At 42.7% G+C, this 16,195-nt stretch overlaps 1 protein-coding gene across 1 annotated transcript in view; it reads left to right on the top strand.

Annotated features, from left to right (window-relative positions):
• Positions 1-16,195, top strand: part of LOC139385972 (LIM domain kinase 1-like) — an 89,578-nt gene that overhangs the window by 44,100 nt on the left and 29,283 nt on the right. Inside the window, exon 3 of the mRNA XM_071131288.1 lies at positions 2,740-2,878. Within this exon, the coding sequence (XP_070987389.1) occupies positions 2,740-2,878 (139 nt within the window). The remainder of the gene's footprint in view (positions 1-2,739; positions 2,879-16,195) is intronic.

Raw genomic sequence — 16,195 nt, 5'->3', positions numbered from 1 at the left:
ACAAGACTGCTGACTAGGTAGAGTAGTGTGTCTGTGTCCTCTGACTACCCTTGACCCAGTTCTTCTGCCTCCTATCATCACACCACATGCTCAGCATATTGCATGCAGCACGATCAGTGTAGTAGTGGGAGCTCTGTAGTAGTGGGAGCTCTTAACACGGAGATGTTCGCTATGTGAGCACATGCGCATATCAGAAAGAGGGAGGTTTAGTGTGTGTACATGTGTGTGTGTCTCTGCATGGGTGCATGCGTGTGTGTCCTGGCTTGACTTCAAGAAGTCTGATAACTGCTGAAACCCATGAGAATTGACCTGTCCTCTCCTCCAGTGCCTGCTCAATCTGTTCCACTCACTAACCCCAATCAGCCTCTATCTACGTCCTCATCCTCATTTCCCTCTCCCTAGGCCTCCCTCCCAACAGTTCCCAGGCCCCTAAACTTAATCTGTTAATATTACACCCCATACCCTTACCCCACTGCCCCATTCCCTTTTCCCTCCTAGGCCTCTGGTCTGGATGTTCTGTAGCCCAGCAGAGAGGCGTCAGATGGGGATTGATGACCAAAAGTCCCCCTGACTCCCCCAGGTCTGTTCCTATTGATCCCTGGCTGTCTGGCAGAGGAAGGACTAGGAGGGCTGATGGATGATGGTCCACTGGGATGGAGTGGAGACACTCAGTTAGTCATGGATGTCTCACACAGCCTTTTCAGACCATCACTTTGTCCTATACAGCATAGCCCCAGCCAGCAAACAGGTCCTCCCAGTAGGCGATTGCTCAGCTCAACTTGGCTCAGCTCATTTCTATGAAAAGGGTAAGGCATAGAGCAGTCTCAAACTCATGTCCTCATTTCAAGAGCTCAGCGAAGGAGAGCTGATGACATTTGTTTGTCTTATTTCAACATAGAGCCTGGCTGGAACAGAAATGGTGCAGCAGGTAGCCTAGTGGTTAGAGTGTTGGGCCAGTAACAGGAAGGTTGCTGGATTGAATCCCCGAGCTGACAAGGTAAAAACCTGTCACTCTGCCCCTGAACAAGGCAGTTAACCCACTGTTCCTAGGCCGTCATTGTAAATAAACATTTGTTCTTAACTGACTTGCCTAGTTAAATAAAGGTAAACATATATATTTTTTAATTAAAGTGGTATTGTTGTGGTTTAGAATAGCCAACTAAACGACTTCCTCTGGAACTTGTTTTATCTTGATTCATGGTTGCAGAGAGTTGGAAAGCTGACTACCACCCTGAGCTAGATCAATGTTGTGTCATCTATCTGGTATGTTCAGTATCGTGCGTGTCTGTGTATGTGTGTGCGCATGTTTGTCATTGGAGGCTGGTGGGAGGAGCTATAGGAGGACGTGCTCATTGTAATGGCTGGAATGGAATCAATGGAATGGAGTCAACACGTTGTTTCTATGTGTTTTATGTGTTTGGAGCCCTTCCATTCATTCCATTCCAGCCATTACAATGAGTATGTCCTTCTATAGTTTCTAACATCAGCCTCCTCTGGTGTGTGTATCTCTGGTATTATTGACTGTGTTGTCATCTGTGCTGTCATCTCCTCTCCCCTTCAGTCCTCAGCCTGTCTATCAGCCAATGATCTCTATCTGCCTGACATCACTACCCAATCATTCAGCTCTGTCCTCTCCTTGAGAGAGATATCTCACTATCAGCTCTCTTAATCCACTGTTACTGACAGCGATAAGTCCATTCCTTAAGATCTCCACATGCAGATAGCCCCTTATGTCTATGATAAAATTAAGTAATAAGGCCCGAGGGGGTGTCGTATATGGCCTATATACAATGACTAAGGGCTGTTCTTATGCACAACGCAACGTGGAGTACCTGGATGCAGCCCTTAGCTGTGGTATATTGACCATATACCGCAAACCCCTGAGGTGCCTTATTGCTATTATAAACTGGTTACCAACATAATTAGAGCAGTAAAAATACATGTTTTGTCGTACCGATGGTATACGCATTCAGGGCTTAAACCACCCAGTTTATAAACGTGGTTATATATCTGAGATGTTTTGTTTTAAATCATATGATATTGGAGCGCATAAAATCACTTTGCAATCGGGTGGATCAAAAGCCACTGGAGTAACAACCATGTTGTTATAGTTGGATGTTGTGTTTGGACAGCATTGACATGTGTAGGTGTCATTGATCACATCCTTGTTGTTTATTTATTAGTCACAGTGTTGGGGTTTGTCTGTGATCTCACTTTAGTCTAAGACCAAATGTATGTGGAAGTGTTCCTTTAGTCTTAGTGGTTAACGCGTCATGGTTAAATGTTCTTATCTGTTGCATTACCTTCAGTAAGACGCATCTCACTGGTTTAGCCCCGTGATGGGCTAAAATTAGTGGGGAACTATATAAAAACGTATATATATATTTTTTAAATACAATTTATTTTTCATTTCTACTTCATCTTTTGAATAATTTTTATGATTTTCTGATTCCATCATCAGTTTGTGTTAAAAATAGATTTTTCTTTGGTGGTTTCTGGGTCGAAAAATCTAGCTAACTCAGCCAGCCATTGGTTAGGCCTTCCGAAGCTGTAAAGAAGGCCTCTGCCATTCAATTGTATTAGAGCAAACAATTTGGAGTTACCCAACAGTAAGCAGTAGCCTATGTCAAAGACCTAGCCAGTTTTAAGAAGTCAGCTGTGCTTAAAATTTCTCTCTCTCTCTCTTTCTCTTTCTTTCTCTTTCTCTCTCTCTCTCTTTCTTCCCCTCCCCTTGTTCAGATGCTGTGAGTGCAGTGCCTCCCTGTCCCACTGGTACTATGAGAAGGAGGGCCGGCTCTTCTGCAAGAAGGATTACTGGGCCAAGTTCGGAGAGCTGTGCCATGGATGCAATGACCCCATCACCACCGGACTGATTATGGTAACATAGTCTACCGCCACAAAGAGCACAGTAACTAGATCCTCCTGACTAGAGTACTAGAGCTCCCTCTCCTCTCTGTCTTCATCAGTCAATCTCTCCAATCAGCCACAGACTTGATACGACACTCCTGTTACAGTCTGTCGGATATGGTTTCCGCAACAACATCCACACAGAAACACTGGTCTCCACTTTACATTACCTGTAATTAGACAGTATGCTTTACACATCCCTGTAAGCTTTACAGGGAGAGGCATTAACTGTTTCAGTAAAGAGAACAGTCTGAGAGGAGAGGTGTGAAAGGACATGTGGGTCAGTGGAGGATGTACATGAGATCTGCCCTTCTCTGATAAAGGGTGTTGGGTTGGTGTGGAATGGATTGAATTTCACTAGTCAGGGGTCGGTAACAGGCGGGCTCGCAAGTGATTTTTTTTTGGGCCCGCAAAGTCTTAAGAGTAAAAAAAGATCTATATAAATCACTTGTGAGCCCGCCTGTATATACAGCTCTGGAAAAAATCTAAAGACCACTGCAAAACTATCAGTTTTACTATTTATAGGTACAGTGGGGCAAAAAAGTATTTAGTCAGCCACCAATTGTGCAAGTTCTCCCACTTAAAAAGATGAGAGAGGCCTGAAAATCACATTGTAGGATTTTTTATGAATTTATTTGCAAATTATGGTGGAAAATAAGTATTTGGTCACCTACAAACAAGCAAGATTTCTAGTTCTCACAGACCTGTAACTTCTTCTTTAAGAGGCTCCTCTGTCCTCCACTCGTTACCTGTATTAATGGCACCTGTTTTAACTTGTTATCAGTATAAAAGACACCTGTCTACAACCTCAAACAGTCACACTCCAAACTCCACTATGGCCAAGACCAAAGAGCTGTCAAAGGACACCAGAAACACAATTGTAGACCTGCACCAGGCTGGGAAGACTGAATCTGCAATAGGTAAGCAGCTTGGTTTGAAGAAATCAACTGTGGGAGCAATTATTAGGAAATGGAAACCATACAAGACCACTGATAATCTCCCTCGATCTGGGGCTCCACGCAAGATCTCACCCCGTGGGGTCAAAATGATCACAAGAATGGTGAGCAAAAATCCCAGAACCACACGGGGGGACCTAGTGAATGACCTGCAGAGAGCTGGGACCAAAGTAACAAAGCCTACCATCAGTAACACACTACGCCGCCAGGGACTCAAATCCTGCAGTGCCAGGCGTGTCCCCCTGCTTAAGCCAGTACATGTCCAGGCCCATCTGAAGTTTGCTAGAGAGCATTTGGATGATCCAGAAGAAGATTGGGAGAATGTCATATGGTCAGATGAAACCAAAATAAAACTTTTTGGTAAAAACTCAACTCATCGTGTTTGGAGGACAAAGAATTCTGAGTTGCATCCAAAGAACACCATACCTACTCTGTGAAGCATGGGGGTAGAAACATCATGCTTTGGGGCTGTTTGTCTGCAAAGGGACCAGGACGACTGATCTATGTAAAAAAGAATGAATGCGGCCATGTATCGTGAGATTTTGAGTGAAAACCTCCTTCCATCAGCAAGGGCATTGAAGATGAAACGTGGCTAGGTCTTTCAGCATGACAATGATCCCAAACACACCGTGCCCGGGCAACGAAGGAGTGGCTTCGTAAGAAGCATTTCAAGGTCCTGGAGTGGCCTAGTCAGTCTCCAGATCTCAACCCCATAGAAAATCTTTGGAGGGAGTTGAAAATCCGTGTTGCCCAGCAACAGCCCAAAAACATCAATGCTCTAGAGGAGATCTGCATGGAGGAATGGGCCAAAATACCAGCAACAGTGTGTGAAAACCTTGTGAAGACTGACAGAAAACGTTTGACCTCTGTCATTGCCAACAAAGGGTATATAACAAAGTATTGAGATAAACTTTTGTTATTGACCAAATACTTATTTTGCACCATAATTTGCAAATAAATTCATTAAAAATCCTACAATGTGATTTTCTGGATTTTTTTTCTCATTTTGTTTGTCATAGTTGAAGTGTACCTATGATGAAAATTACAGGCCTCTCTCATATTTTTAAGTGGGAGAACTTGCACAATTGGTGGCTGACTAAATACTTTTTTGCCCCACTGTATGTGTTTGGGTAAAATTAACTTTTTTTTAATTCTGTTTTATTATTTAACTTAATTTTATTCTATAAACTACTGACAACATTTCTCCCAAATCCCAAATAAAAATATTGTCATTTAGAGCATTTATTTGCAGAAAATAACAACTGGTCAAAATAACAAAAAATATGCAGTGTTGTCAGACCTCGAATAATGCAATGAAAATAAGTTCATATTCATTTTTAAACAACACAATTCTAAGGTTTTAACTTAGGAAGAGTTCATAAATCAATATTTGGTGGAATAACCATGAATTTCAATCACAACTTTCATGTGTCTTGGCAGGCTCTCCACCAGTCTTTCACATTGATGTTGGGTGACTTTATGCACGCTTGGCGCAAACATTCAAGCAGCTCAGCTTTGTTTGATGGCTTGTGACCATCCATCTTCCTCTTGATCACATTCCAGAGGTTTTCAATGGTTCAGGTCTGGAGATTGGGCTGGCCATGACAGGGTCTTGATCTGGTGGTCCTCCATCCACACCTTGATTGTCTTGGCTGTGTGGCATGGAGCATTGTCTTGCTGACAACGCTGGGCCAATTGTGCACCGCCCTATGGGACTCCCAATCACGTCCGGATGTCATACAGCCTGAATTCGAACCAAGGACTGTAACGACGCCTCTTGCACTGAGATGCAGTGCCTTAGAACACTGTGCCACTCAGGGGCCAGTTCCCGTACTCTGCGTCTCACAAAAACATGGTGGTTGGAACCAACAATCTCAAATTTGGAATCATCAGACCAAAGGACCGATTTCCACCGGTCTAATGGTCATTGCTCGTGTTTCTTGGCCCAAGCAAGTCTCTTCTTCTTATTGGTGTCCTCTAGTAGTGGTTTCTTTGCAGCAATTCGACCATGAAGGCCTGATTCAAGCAGTCACATCTGAACAGTTGATGTTGAGATGTGTCTGTTACTTGAACTCTGTGAAGCATTTATTTGGGCTGCAATTTCTGAGGCTCGTAACTCTAATGAATTTATCCTCTGCAGCAGAGGTAACTCTGGGTCTTTCTTTCCTGTGGCGGTCCTCATGAGAGCCAGTTTCATTATAGCGCATGATGGTTTTTCCGTCTGCACTTGACTGACCTTCATGTCTTAAAGTAATGATGGACTGTCATTTCTCTTTGCTTATTTGAGCTGTTCTTGACATAATATGTACTTGGTCTTTTACCAAATAGGGCTATCTTCTGTATACCACTGGCTTGCCTAGTTAAATAAAGGTTTAAAAAACACATTAAAAAGGAATGAAATTCCACAAATTAACTTTTAACAAGGCAAACCTGTTAATTAAAATGCTTTCCAAGTGACGACCTCATGAATCTATCATTCTACAATGTAGAAAATAGTGAAAATAAGAAAATCCCTGGAATGAGTAGGTGTGTCCAAACCTTTGACTGGTACTGTATATAAACTCATCAAAAAAAGAAAGTCCCTTTTTTCAGGACCCTGTCTTTCAAAGATAAATTGTAAAAATCAAAATAACTTCACAGATCTTCATTGTAAAGGGTTTAAACACTGTTTCCCATGCTTGTTCAATGAACCATAAACAATTAATGAACATGCACCTGTGGAACGGTCATAAAGAAACTAACAGCTTACAGGCGGTAGGCAATTAAGGTGACAGTTATGAAAACTGAGGACACTAAAGAGGCCTTTCTACTGACTCTGAAAAACACCAAAAGAAAGATGCCACGGGTCCCTGCTCATCTGCGTGAACGTGCCTTAAGCATGCTGCAAGGCGGCATGAAGACTTCAGATGTGGCCAGGGCAATAAATTGCAATCTCCGTACTGTGAGAAGCCTAAGACAGCGCTACAGGGAGACAGGATGGACAGCTGATCGTCCTCGCAGTGGCAGACCACTTGTAACAACACCTGCACAGGATTGGTTGTAAGACTGAGAGCTTGTAGGCCTGTTGTAAGGCAGGTCCTCACCAGACATCATTTGTGCTCATGTCCTCACCAGACATGGGCACAAACCCACCGTCGCTGGACCAGACAGGACTGGCAAAAATTGCTCTTCACTGACGAGTCGCGGTTTTGTCCCACCAGGGGTGATGGTCGGATTCGCGTTTATCGTTGAAGGAATGAGTGTTACACCGAGATCTGTACTCTGGAGCGGGACCGATTTGAAGGTGGAGGGTTCATCATGGTCTGGGGCGGTGTGTTACAGCATCATCTGACTGAGTTTGTTGTCATTGCTGGCGATCTCAACGCTGTGCGTTACAGGGAAGACATCCTCCTCCCTCATGTGGTACCCTTCCTGCAGGCTCATCCTGACATGACCCTCCAGCATGACAATGCCACCAGCCATACTGCTCATTCTGTGCGTGTTTTCCTGCAAGACAGGAATGTCAGTGATCTGCCATGGCCAGCGAAGAGCCCGGATATCAATCCCTTTGGGCACGTCTGGGACCTGTTGGATCAGAGGGTGAGGGCTAGGGCCATTCCCCCCCAGAAATGCCCGGGAACTTGCAGGTGCCTTGGTGGAAGAGTGGGGTAACATCTCACAGCAAGAACTGGCAAATCTGGTGCAGTCCATGAAGAGGAGATGCACTGCAGTACTTAATGCAGCTGGTGGCCACACCAGATACTGACTGTTACTTTTGATTTTGACCCCCCCCCCTTTGTTCAGGGACACATTATTCAATTTCTGTTAGTCACATATCTGTTGAACTTGTTTAGTTTATGTCTCAGTTGTTGAATCTTGTTATGTTCATACAAATTTTTACACATGTAAATTTTGCTGAAAATAAACGCAGCTGACACTGAGATCCACATCGATGGAACAGTAGTGGAGAGGGTAGCAAGTTTTAAGTTCCTCGGCATACACATCACAGACAAACTGAATTGGTCCACTCACACAGACAGCATTGTGAAGAAGGCGCAGCAGCGCCTCTTCAACCTCAGGAGGCTGAAGAAATTCGGCTTGTCACCAAAAGCACTCACAAACTTCTACAGATGCACAATCGAGAGCATCCTGTCGGGCTGTATCACCGCCTGGTACGGCAACTGCTCCGCCCTCAACCGTAAGGCTCTCCAGAGGGTAGTGAGGTCTGCACAACGCATCACTGGGGGCAAACTACCTGCCCTCCAGGACACCTACACCACCCGATGTTACAGGAAGGCCATAAAGATCATCAAGGACATCAACCACCCGAGCCACTGCCTGTTCACCCCGCTATCATCCAGAAGGCGAGGTCAGTACAGTTGCATCAAAGCTGGGACCGAGAGACTGAAAAACAGCTTCTATCTCAAGGCCATCAGACTGTTAAACAGCCACCACTAACATTGAGTGGCTGCTGCCAACACACTGACAATGACACTGACTCACTCCAGCCACTTTAATAATGGGAATTGATAGGAAATGATGTAAATATATCACTAGCCACTTTAAACAACGCTACCTTATATAATGTTACTTACCCTACATTATTAATCTCATATGCATACGTATATACTGTACTCTATATCATCGACTGCATCCTTATGTAATACATGTATCACTAGCCACTTTAACTATGCCACTTTGTTTACATACTCATCTCATATGTATATACTGTACTCGATATCATCTACTGTATCTTGCCTATGCTGCTCTGTACCATCACTCATTCATATATCCTTATGTACATATTCTTTATCCCCTTACACTGTGTATAAGACAGTAGTTTTGGAATTGTTAGTTAGATTACTTGTTGGTTATTACTGCATTGTCGGAACTAGAAGCACAAGCATTTCGCTACACTCGCATTAACATCTGCTAACCATGTATATGTGACAAATAAAATTTGATTTGATTTGAGGACGTTTTCTTTTTTAATATCTTTTTACTGTTAAAACTATAATTTAGGGAAGGATTTATGTGGTTGTTTTTTTATTTTTAAATACTAAATCACCAAGAATTCAGTTAAAAAATATTTTAATTAATAAAATCTGTTCCCAAATATTCCTACAAATAAAACGAGAGACCTAATTGTGCCTCAATGTAATCAAGGTATGACATGTTTATGTTATTTTATGTTATTTTCAAATACAATCTATTTTTGGGCTTACTTGTGGTCAATTTTCTGGGTACAATTGTTTATAATCATGTTTCAGCACCCGACCATCTGCTCAGGCAAAATGGTGGCTTAATCTAGTTGCCTACCCCTGCACTAGTGGGAGTGCATTCATGTTTTGTTGATGATTGTTTCATGCACTTTCAAGGCTCAACAAAAATGATTCCACACTTTGCAATATGCATTAACTGCATTGCTGTTCATTCACCTCCGATTTTCTTTACTTAGGTATTTTTCATTGGTAATCACTAGCTTCTAGTAATCATCACAGTTTCCTAGTGTAACAGGCTGTTGGAAAGAGAGGACCAAGATGCAGCGTCGTAAGTGTCCATGTTAGATTTATTCGATAACTAAACACTGAAACACAGAGACAGAAAACAGGAACTAAGATCAGGGCATGACGCCTAGTACATAGTCAAATATGAATTATTAATAGACAGATTAAAGCTTCCGCTAAGAGTTCTTGGAAATATATCAGTCTACATTGTGAAAAATCCACGCGTGAGTGTAGCCTGTGAGAAATAATGTTAATTGTGCGGTAACCATTTCTATTCTTCCCAGCAGTAGCATGTCACACTTTGAAATGTGGTATTTTACCATCAAGCCATTTGAAGTGTGATTTCGCCTGGTTTCTCTCTTTAGTATGTCAAAAAGGGTGAAATATTACAGTGACTTAATCCTTGTTTATGAGCTGTGGTATGCTCAGTGTGCCATCAGGGTTTCCAACCCAGGTAGATAAAAATGTAAATAGGTATTTTGTATTGCAAATCACCAGTAGGCAGGCGGCATAGGCAGCGCATGAGTTTTAAGTTTGGGGAAGCTAATTCTCACCATGAAAATGCACCTTTAGAATAAAGCATTCCATGCATCATCACATTTGCAGAGTTATGTTAGATAGCCTACTATTCCTAATGTGATGAGTAGATTAGATAGTCATAATTTTGGCTAATAATGCAACTCAATAACTGTTCGCAAAAAGAGAGAGCGTAGAGTATGCTATAGTGCCTTCAGAAAGTATTCATACACACAATAATGACTAAGTTAAAACGTGTTTTTTGAAATGTAGCAAATTTATTGTAAATGAAATACAGAAATATTTCATTTAAATAAGTATTCACACCACTGAGTCAATACTTTGTAGAAGTACCTTTGGTAGCCATTACAGCTGTGGGTCTTTCTGGGTAAGTCGCTAAGAGCTTTACACATCTGGATTGTGCAACATTTGCCCATTATTATTTTCAAAATTCCTTAAGCCATGTCAAACTGGTTGTTGATCACTGCTACATAACCATGTTCAGGTCTTGCCATGGATTTTCAAGTAGATTTTAAGTCCAAACTGTAACTAGACCACTCAGGAACATTCACTGTCTTCTTGGTAAGCAACTCCAGTGTAGATTTGACCTTGTGTTTTAGGTTATTATCCTGCTGAAAGGTGAATTAATTTCCAAGTGTCTGTTGGAAAGCAGACTGAACAATCTACTGAGACACCTCTAATTCACAACACTTTTCTTATCTGGCTTCCTCTTCCATATAATGTCTGTCTGATTTCATCTTTGATATGGGGGTGGTGGTGGGAGAGTACATCTTGTGCTTGTTGTTAAACTGTAAGAATGAGTTGTTTGGGCACCAGGTTCAAATAAGGGTGATATATTGAGAAATATGATAAAGATGACAACAACATTTGAGCCTGGTTGATTTCACATTTAGTCTGCTAAGTTTCTACATTACAATGTGCTTTCACTCTTCAATGTGTGAAGACATGATGTCACCTCCTTTCATTCCATGACCTCTGGGTCTGAAAAAAAACTCTCACCAGAAATAGGTTAGTTTAGTATGCCTCTTTCTTCTTTCACTCTCTGTACTTCATTGAAGCCTTTTCAATGGTGACCTTGACCTGACCTCTGGACAGAACAATCCCACCACACTAAGATTAAGATCACTCCTACCAAAATTTGACCACCGCTTTTAACCCAACCTCTGAAAGACACACATACATATACACACACATACATAGGTTTTGGAGAGGTGCCCCCCGCTGCCACACTGGTCACCCGGGGAGCTGTTGTTGTGGGGAGTTTAAGTGCCTTGCTCAAGGGCTCAACAGCAGGCAATGGCATGTAGGATTTGATACCTGCAACCCTCCGGTTGCCAGCTGACTTCCAAAAAGATTTTACCCGTCTGACCCAAGATTTGAACTGGCAACCCTTCGATTGCTGGCTCATCTCTCTAACCGCTAGGTTACCTACACTATCTCCAATAACACAGCCACCTTACTACACTGTTATGTAGCGTTTCTATTGGCTGAGGTGCCATTGATCAACCATTGTAATACTGTCTGGCGCTCTATTTTTGCTTAATGTTCTATTGTTCTTCAGGGTCAGTCATTTCCAAGAGAAGACTGTATTGAAAAGTGATGCTGTTTCCTCTTGGAAGCATCTGACCCTGAAGAGAACTTTTTCAAAAATGTTGTTATGTAACAGCCTTATTCTAAAATGTATTTAAAAAAAAGAAATCCTCAGCAATCTACACACAATACCCCATAATGACAAAGATATTTTAGCAAATATATAAAAGTATAAAAAAAACTGACCCTTTGCTATGAGACTCGAATTGGACATTCGAGTCTCGAATTGGACATGATTTGGAAAGGTGCACACAACTGTCCCACAGTTGACAGTGCATGTCACAGCAAAAACCAAGCCATGAGGTCAAAGGAATTGTCTGTAGAGCTCTGAGACAGGATTATGTAGAGGCACAGATCTGGGGCAGGGGACCAACAAAAATTCTGTAGCATTGAAGGTCCCCAAGAACACAGTGCCCTTCATCATTCTTAAATGGAAGAAGTTTGTAACCACCAAGACACTTCCTAGAGCTGTCCGCCTGGCCAAACTGAGCAATCGGGGGAGAAGGGCCTTGGTCGAGGAGATGACCAAGAACCTGATGGTCACTCTGACAGAGCACTATAGTTTCTCTGTGGAGATGGGAAAACCTTCTAGAAGTACAACCATCTCTGCAGCACTCCACCAATCAGGTCTTTATGGAAGAGTGGCCAGACAGAAGCCACTCCTCAATAAAAGGCACATGACAGCCTGCTTGGAGTTTGTCAAAAGGCACCTAAAGACTCTGAGACCATGAGAAACAAGATTATCTGGTCTGATGAAACCAGCATTGAACTCTGTGGCTTGAATGCCAAGCTTCACGTCTGGCTGAAACCTAGCACCAAGCATGGGGTTGGCAGCATCAGGCTGAGGGGATGTTTCTCAGCGGCAGAGACTTGGAGACTAGTCAGGATTGAGGCAAAGATGAACGGAGCAAAATACAGAGAACTCCTTGATGAAAACCTGCTCCAGAGCGCTCAGGACCTCAGACTGGTGCGAAGGTTCACCTTCAAACAGGACAACAACCCTAAACACACAGCCAAGACAAAGCAGGAGTGGCTTCGGGACAAGTCTCTGAATGTCCTTGAGTGGCCCAGCCAGAGTGGGCCAGAGTGGCCCAGCCCAGCCAGAGCCCGGACTTGAATCCGATCAAACATCTCTGGAGAGACCTGAAAATAGCTGTGCAACAACGCTCCACATCCAACCTGACTGAGCTTGAGAGGATCTGCTAAGAAGAATGTGAGAAACTCCCCAAATACAGATGTGCCAAGCTTGTAGCATCATACCCAAGAAGACTTGAGACTGTAGTTTCTGCCAAAGGTGCTTCAACAAAGTACTCAGTAAAGGGTCTGAATACTTAAGTAAAAGTGATATTTCATTTTTATTTTATATTAGCAATCATTTTTACGAATCTATTTTTGCTTTGTCATTATGGGGTATTGTGTGTAGATTGATGAGGGAGGGAAAAAATATTTCATCAATTTTAGAATAAGGCTGTAACTTAACAAAATGTGGAAAAAATCAAGTGGTCTGATTACTTTCCGAAAGGCACACTATATAGTTAATGCTTATGTTGAACCCTGTTTTGAGGTAATATGTTCAGTAACTCTAAGAGAGAGTTAGTGCTTGTTGTGGTCGCTTAGTTAGGAATAAATATATATATTTTTTATATCCTGGAGCAGACCTCTTTGACGTGCACACACACACACACACACACACACACACACACACACACACTCATTCAATGTTTTTTCTCTCTACCATTTACAGCCAGGATTTGTATGTGTATGTCCTTCTCTGTATCTATGCATCCGTGCAAGAGTGTGTTTCATTTACACTCAACCCACAGCCAGGCTTCTGCAGTGCAATCTTGGTAATTAACCACCCACCCAGCGGAGGCCAGCAGAGCCAAAAGGGAATCAGAGATGGCAGCTAGAGCTCGCCCTTCCCTGCCCTGCCACCTGCTACCCATTACCCAGAGTCCTCTACAGGGCCAGATGTATCACTCACATTTCCCTTACAGTGTAAAGAACCCACTGACGTCCGACCATGGTTCAGTCCAACTAAAACAGTCAGGCAATCACGTTATCACAAAGATGTCAGACCAATGGTGTTATAGATGGACGGACCAACTGACCGACCGAACCGAACGGCAGACAAGGTCAACTTCCTCTGCTGCTTTTCATTCCCTGCGCCTTGGACATATGACGTGATGCAGTCCAATCCCACACACCCTCTCTTGGCATCAGGCCAGCCAAACAGGGCAGACTGCATTTCGTCAGCCCACAAAAAGCATCCTCTGAAAGAGGGTTTTGTTTGTTGGAGCCGGGATAGAGAAAGCACTCCAAAACCGTGTGATGCAATGTGGCTGTGACTCAGTCTGCTGATTGAAATGTCACATTGATCAGGTCGTTTTGGTCGGACAAGAGAACAGAATGAATTGAGACATTTCTCACCGTGCCGCTGCTTTCGGTGAGGTTTTCCTATAAGGAGTCCAGAGCCTCAGATCAATGGAAGCAGCCATAAAGCCTCATTCAACCACTGTTTGTGCCACTCACCCTACACACAAGATTATATGTCCGTCTTGTACATTTTCAAGAAGCTTAACACTTGAACTTACATCTGTATGTAAGCCCTATCCTCTGTCAACCATGATCACAGAATCCTCCTCATGTAGGATGAGCTCCTCTCTCTCCCCCCCCCGCCACCTCTCTCTCTATCTCTCTGTTTTCGCCATTGACTTCTGCAGCCTTGATCAGATGAGTGGTCAGAGTTAGGGGCCAGTAATTTATAACGCCTATTCTGTTCAAGGTGATTTATGACTTGGATACAGAGCCAAGTGCAGTAATTGAATCCACTGTCCTGCTGCCTCCCTCCCCGTTGCCTCCCTCTCTCCTGCCTCCCTGGTTTCTACCTCCCTCACTGCTGACTACAGAAGAACCTCAGAGATGGTGTAATTTGGACATTAGTTAGCAGTAAAGAATTGTGCCGTTTCTCAAACCGCTTAGGTTCATTTCTTCCACTCTGGTATAGTGTTGGCATGTCCTGCGGGAGTAGGTAGGCTATGTCCCTGCAGGTATTCAAACGGGGTCGCCATGACCCAAAGGCAAGCATGCCAACCACAGCCCCAAGAGAATGAACTCCCTTGGGTGGTTAATAATGCATTTAAAGGCCAGGGTCGTTTCAGTATTGTTATGAGTGGATGGATATTGGGAAATATACATATTTTCAAGAAACTTTACAGTACATGATATGTCCCTCCCTTTCACGGACAATCACAGTTTAGCAACTTCTTATAACAACTCCCACTGGTGTGAGACCACAAGACACTCACTTTCAGACATTAAGACTGTACGATTTTCAGTTTGTCACCATGGTGATTGAACAATAGTCAGTGAACAACATGTCAGATTCTGAAATTAGGGTGGGAGCTGGTTTGTTTGTGTCTGGTCAGATATGCCTGGGGGTGAGTGTTGGGAAGTAGACTTAAATTACTGTAAGGGTTTCAGCATGTCACCGTAGAGGTTGAGCAACATTGGAAAGGTAGCAGGAATGTGTATTTACAGAAAGGGGGCTTACACTTCCTTCCTGCTAAGGTTTTAGTGAGGTGGAATTTATTTACCATGACCTGCCTGCCTAGTCTTGTTTGACTGCCTACAATGACTTTGTCAACATTTTCCATCCCACACCATAGAATGGAGAGATCTTTACATATTCACACGTATCCACGCATAACAATATGAACTTCAACCTGGTCTGACACTTTGATGAACGTCTTGAAAACTCCATCGTTAATAACATTTTGGTACCTTTTCAGATTCAATATTCTTTGCTTTTTAGTGGGGTTTTCCAATTCTATTATACTTGTGGTGGCATGTTCACATTCCTCCCCAATAGAAACCTCTATCTAATGACTTTTTGACCACTTCTGCTTTATTTAAAAATAGAAACGACCTCCATGGAAATTAGTTTATTTCCCTACTAGTGAAATTCTAGTTTAAGTGCCTTTCTCAAGGGCACAACGGCAGGCATGTAGGATTTGATACCTGCAACCCTCCGGTTGCCAGCTGACTTCCAAAAAGATTTTACCCGTCTGACCCAGGAATTGAACTGGCAACCCTTCGATTGCTGGCTCATCTCTCTAACCGCTAGGTTACCTACACTATCTCCAATAACACAGCCACCTTACTACACTGTTATGTAGCGTTTCTATTGGCTGAGGTGCCATTGATCAACCATTGTAATACTGTCTGGCACTCTATTTTTGCTTAATGTTCTATTGTTCTTCAGGGTCAGTCATTTCCAAGAGAAGACTGTATTGAAAAGTGATGCTGTTTCCTCTTGGAAGCATCTGACCCCGAAGAGAACTTTTTCAAAAATGTTGTTACGTTACAGCCTTATTCTAAAATGTATTTTTTTTAATTAAAAAAATCTCAGCAATCTACACACAATAGCCCATAATGACAAAGCGAAAACAGGTTTTTAGAAATTGTATCCAATATATAAAAAAGAAAAAACGGATATCTTATTTACATAAGTATTCAGACCCTTTGCTATGAGACTCGAATTTGAGCTCAGGTGCATCCTGTTTCCATTGATCATCCTTGAGATGTTTCTACAACTTGATTGGAGTCCACCTGTTGTAAATTCAATTAATTGGACATGATTTGGAAAGGCACACACAACTGTCCCACAGTTGACAGTGCATGTCACAGCAAAAACCAAGCCATGAGGTTGAAGGAATT

This window comes from Oncorhynchus clarkii, chromosome 27 (genome assembly GCF_045791955.1).
Source record: "Oncorhynchus clarkii lewisi isolate Uvic-CL-2024 chromosome 27, UVic_Ocla_1.0, whole genome shotgun sequence".
Taxonomy (NCBI): domain Eukaryota; kingdom Metazoa; phylum Chordata; class Actinopteri; order Salmoniformes; family Salmonidae; genus Oncorhynchus; species Oncorhynchus clarkii.
Note: the sequence above shows the minus strand (reverse complement) of the source record. Positions and strands in the feature narration are given on the sequence as shown.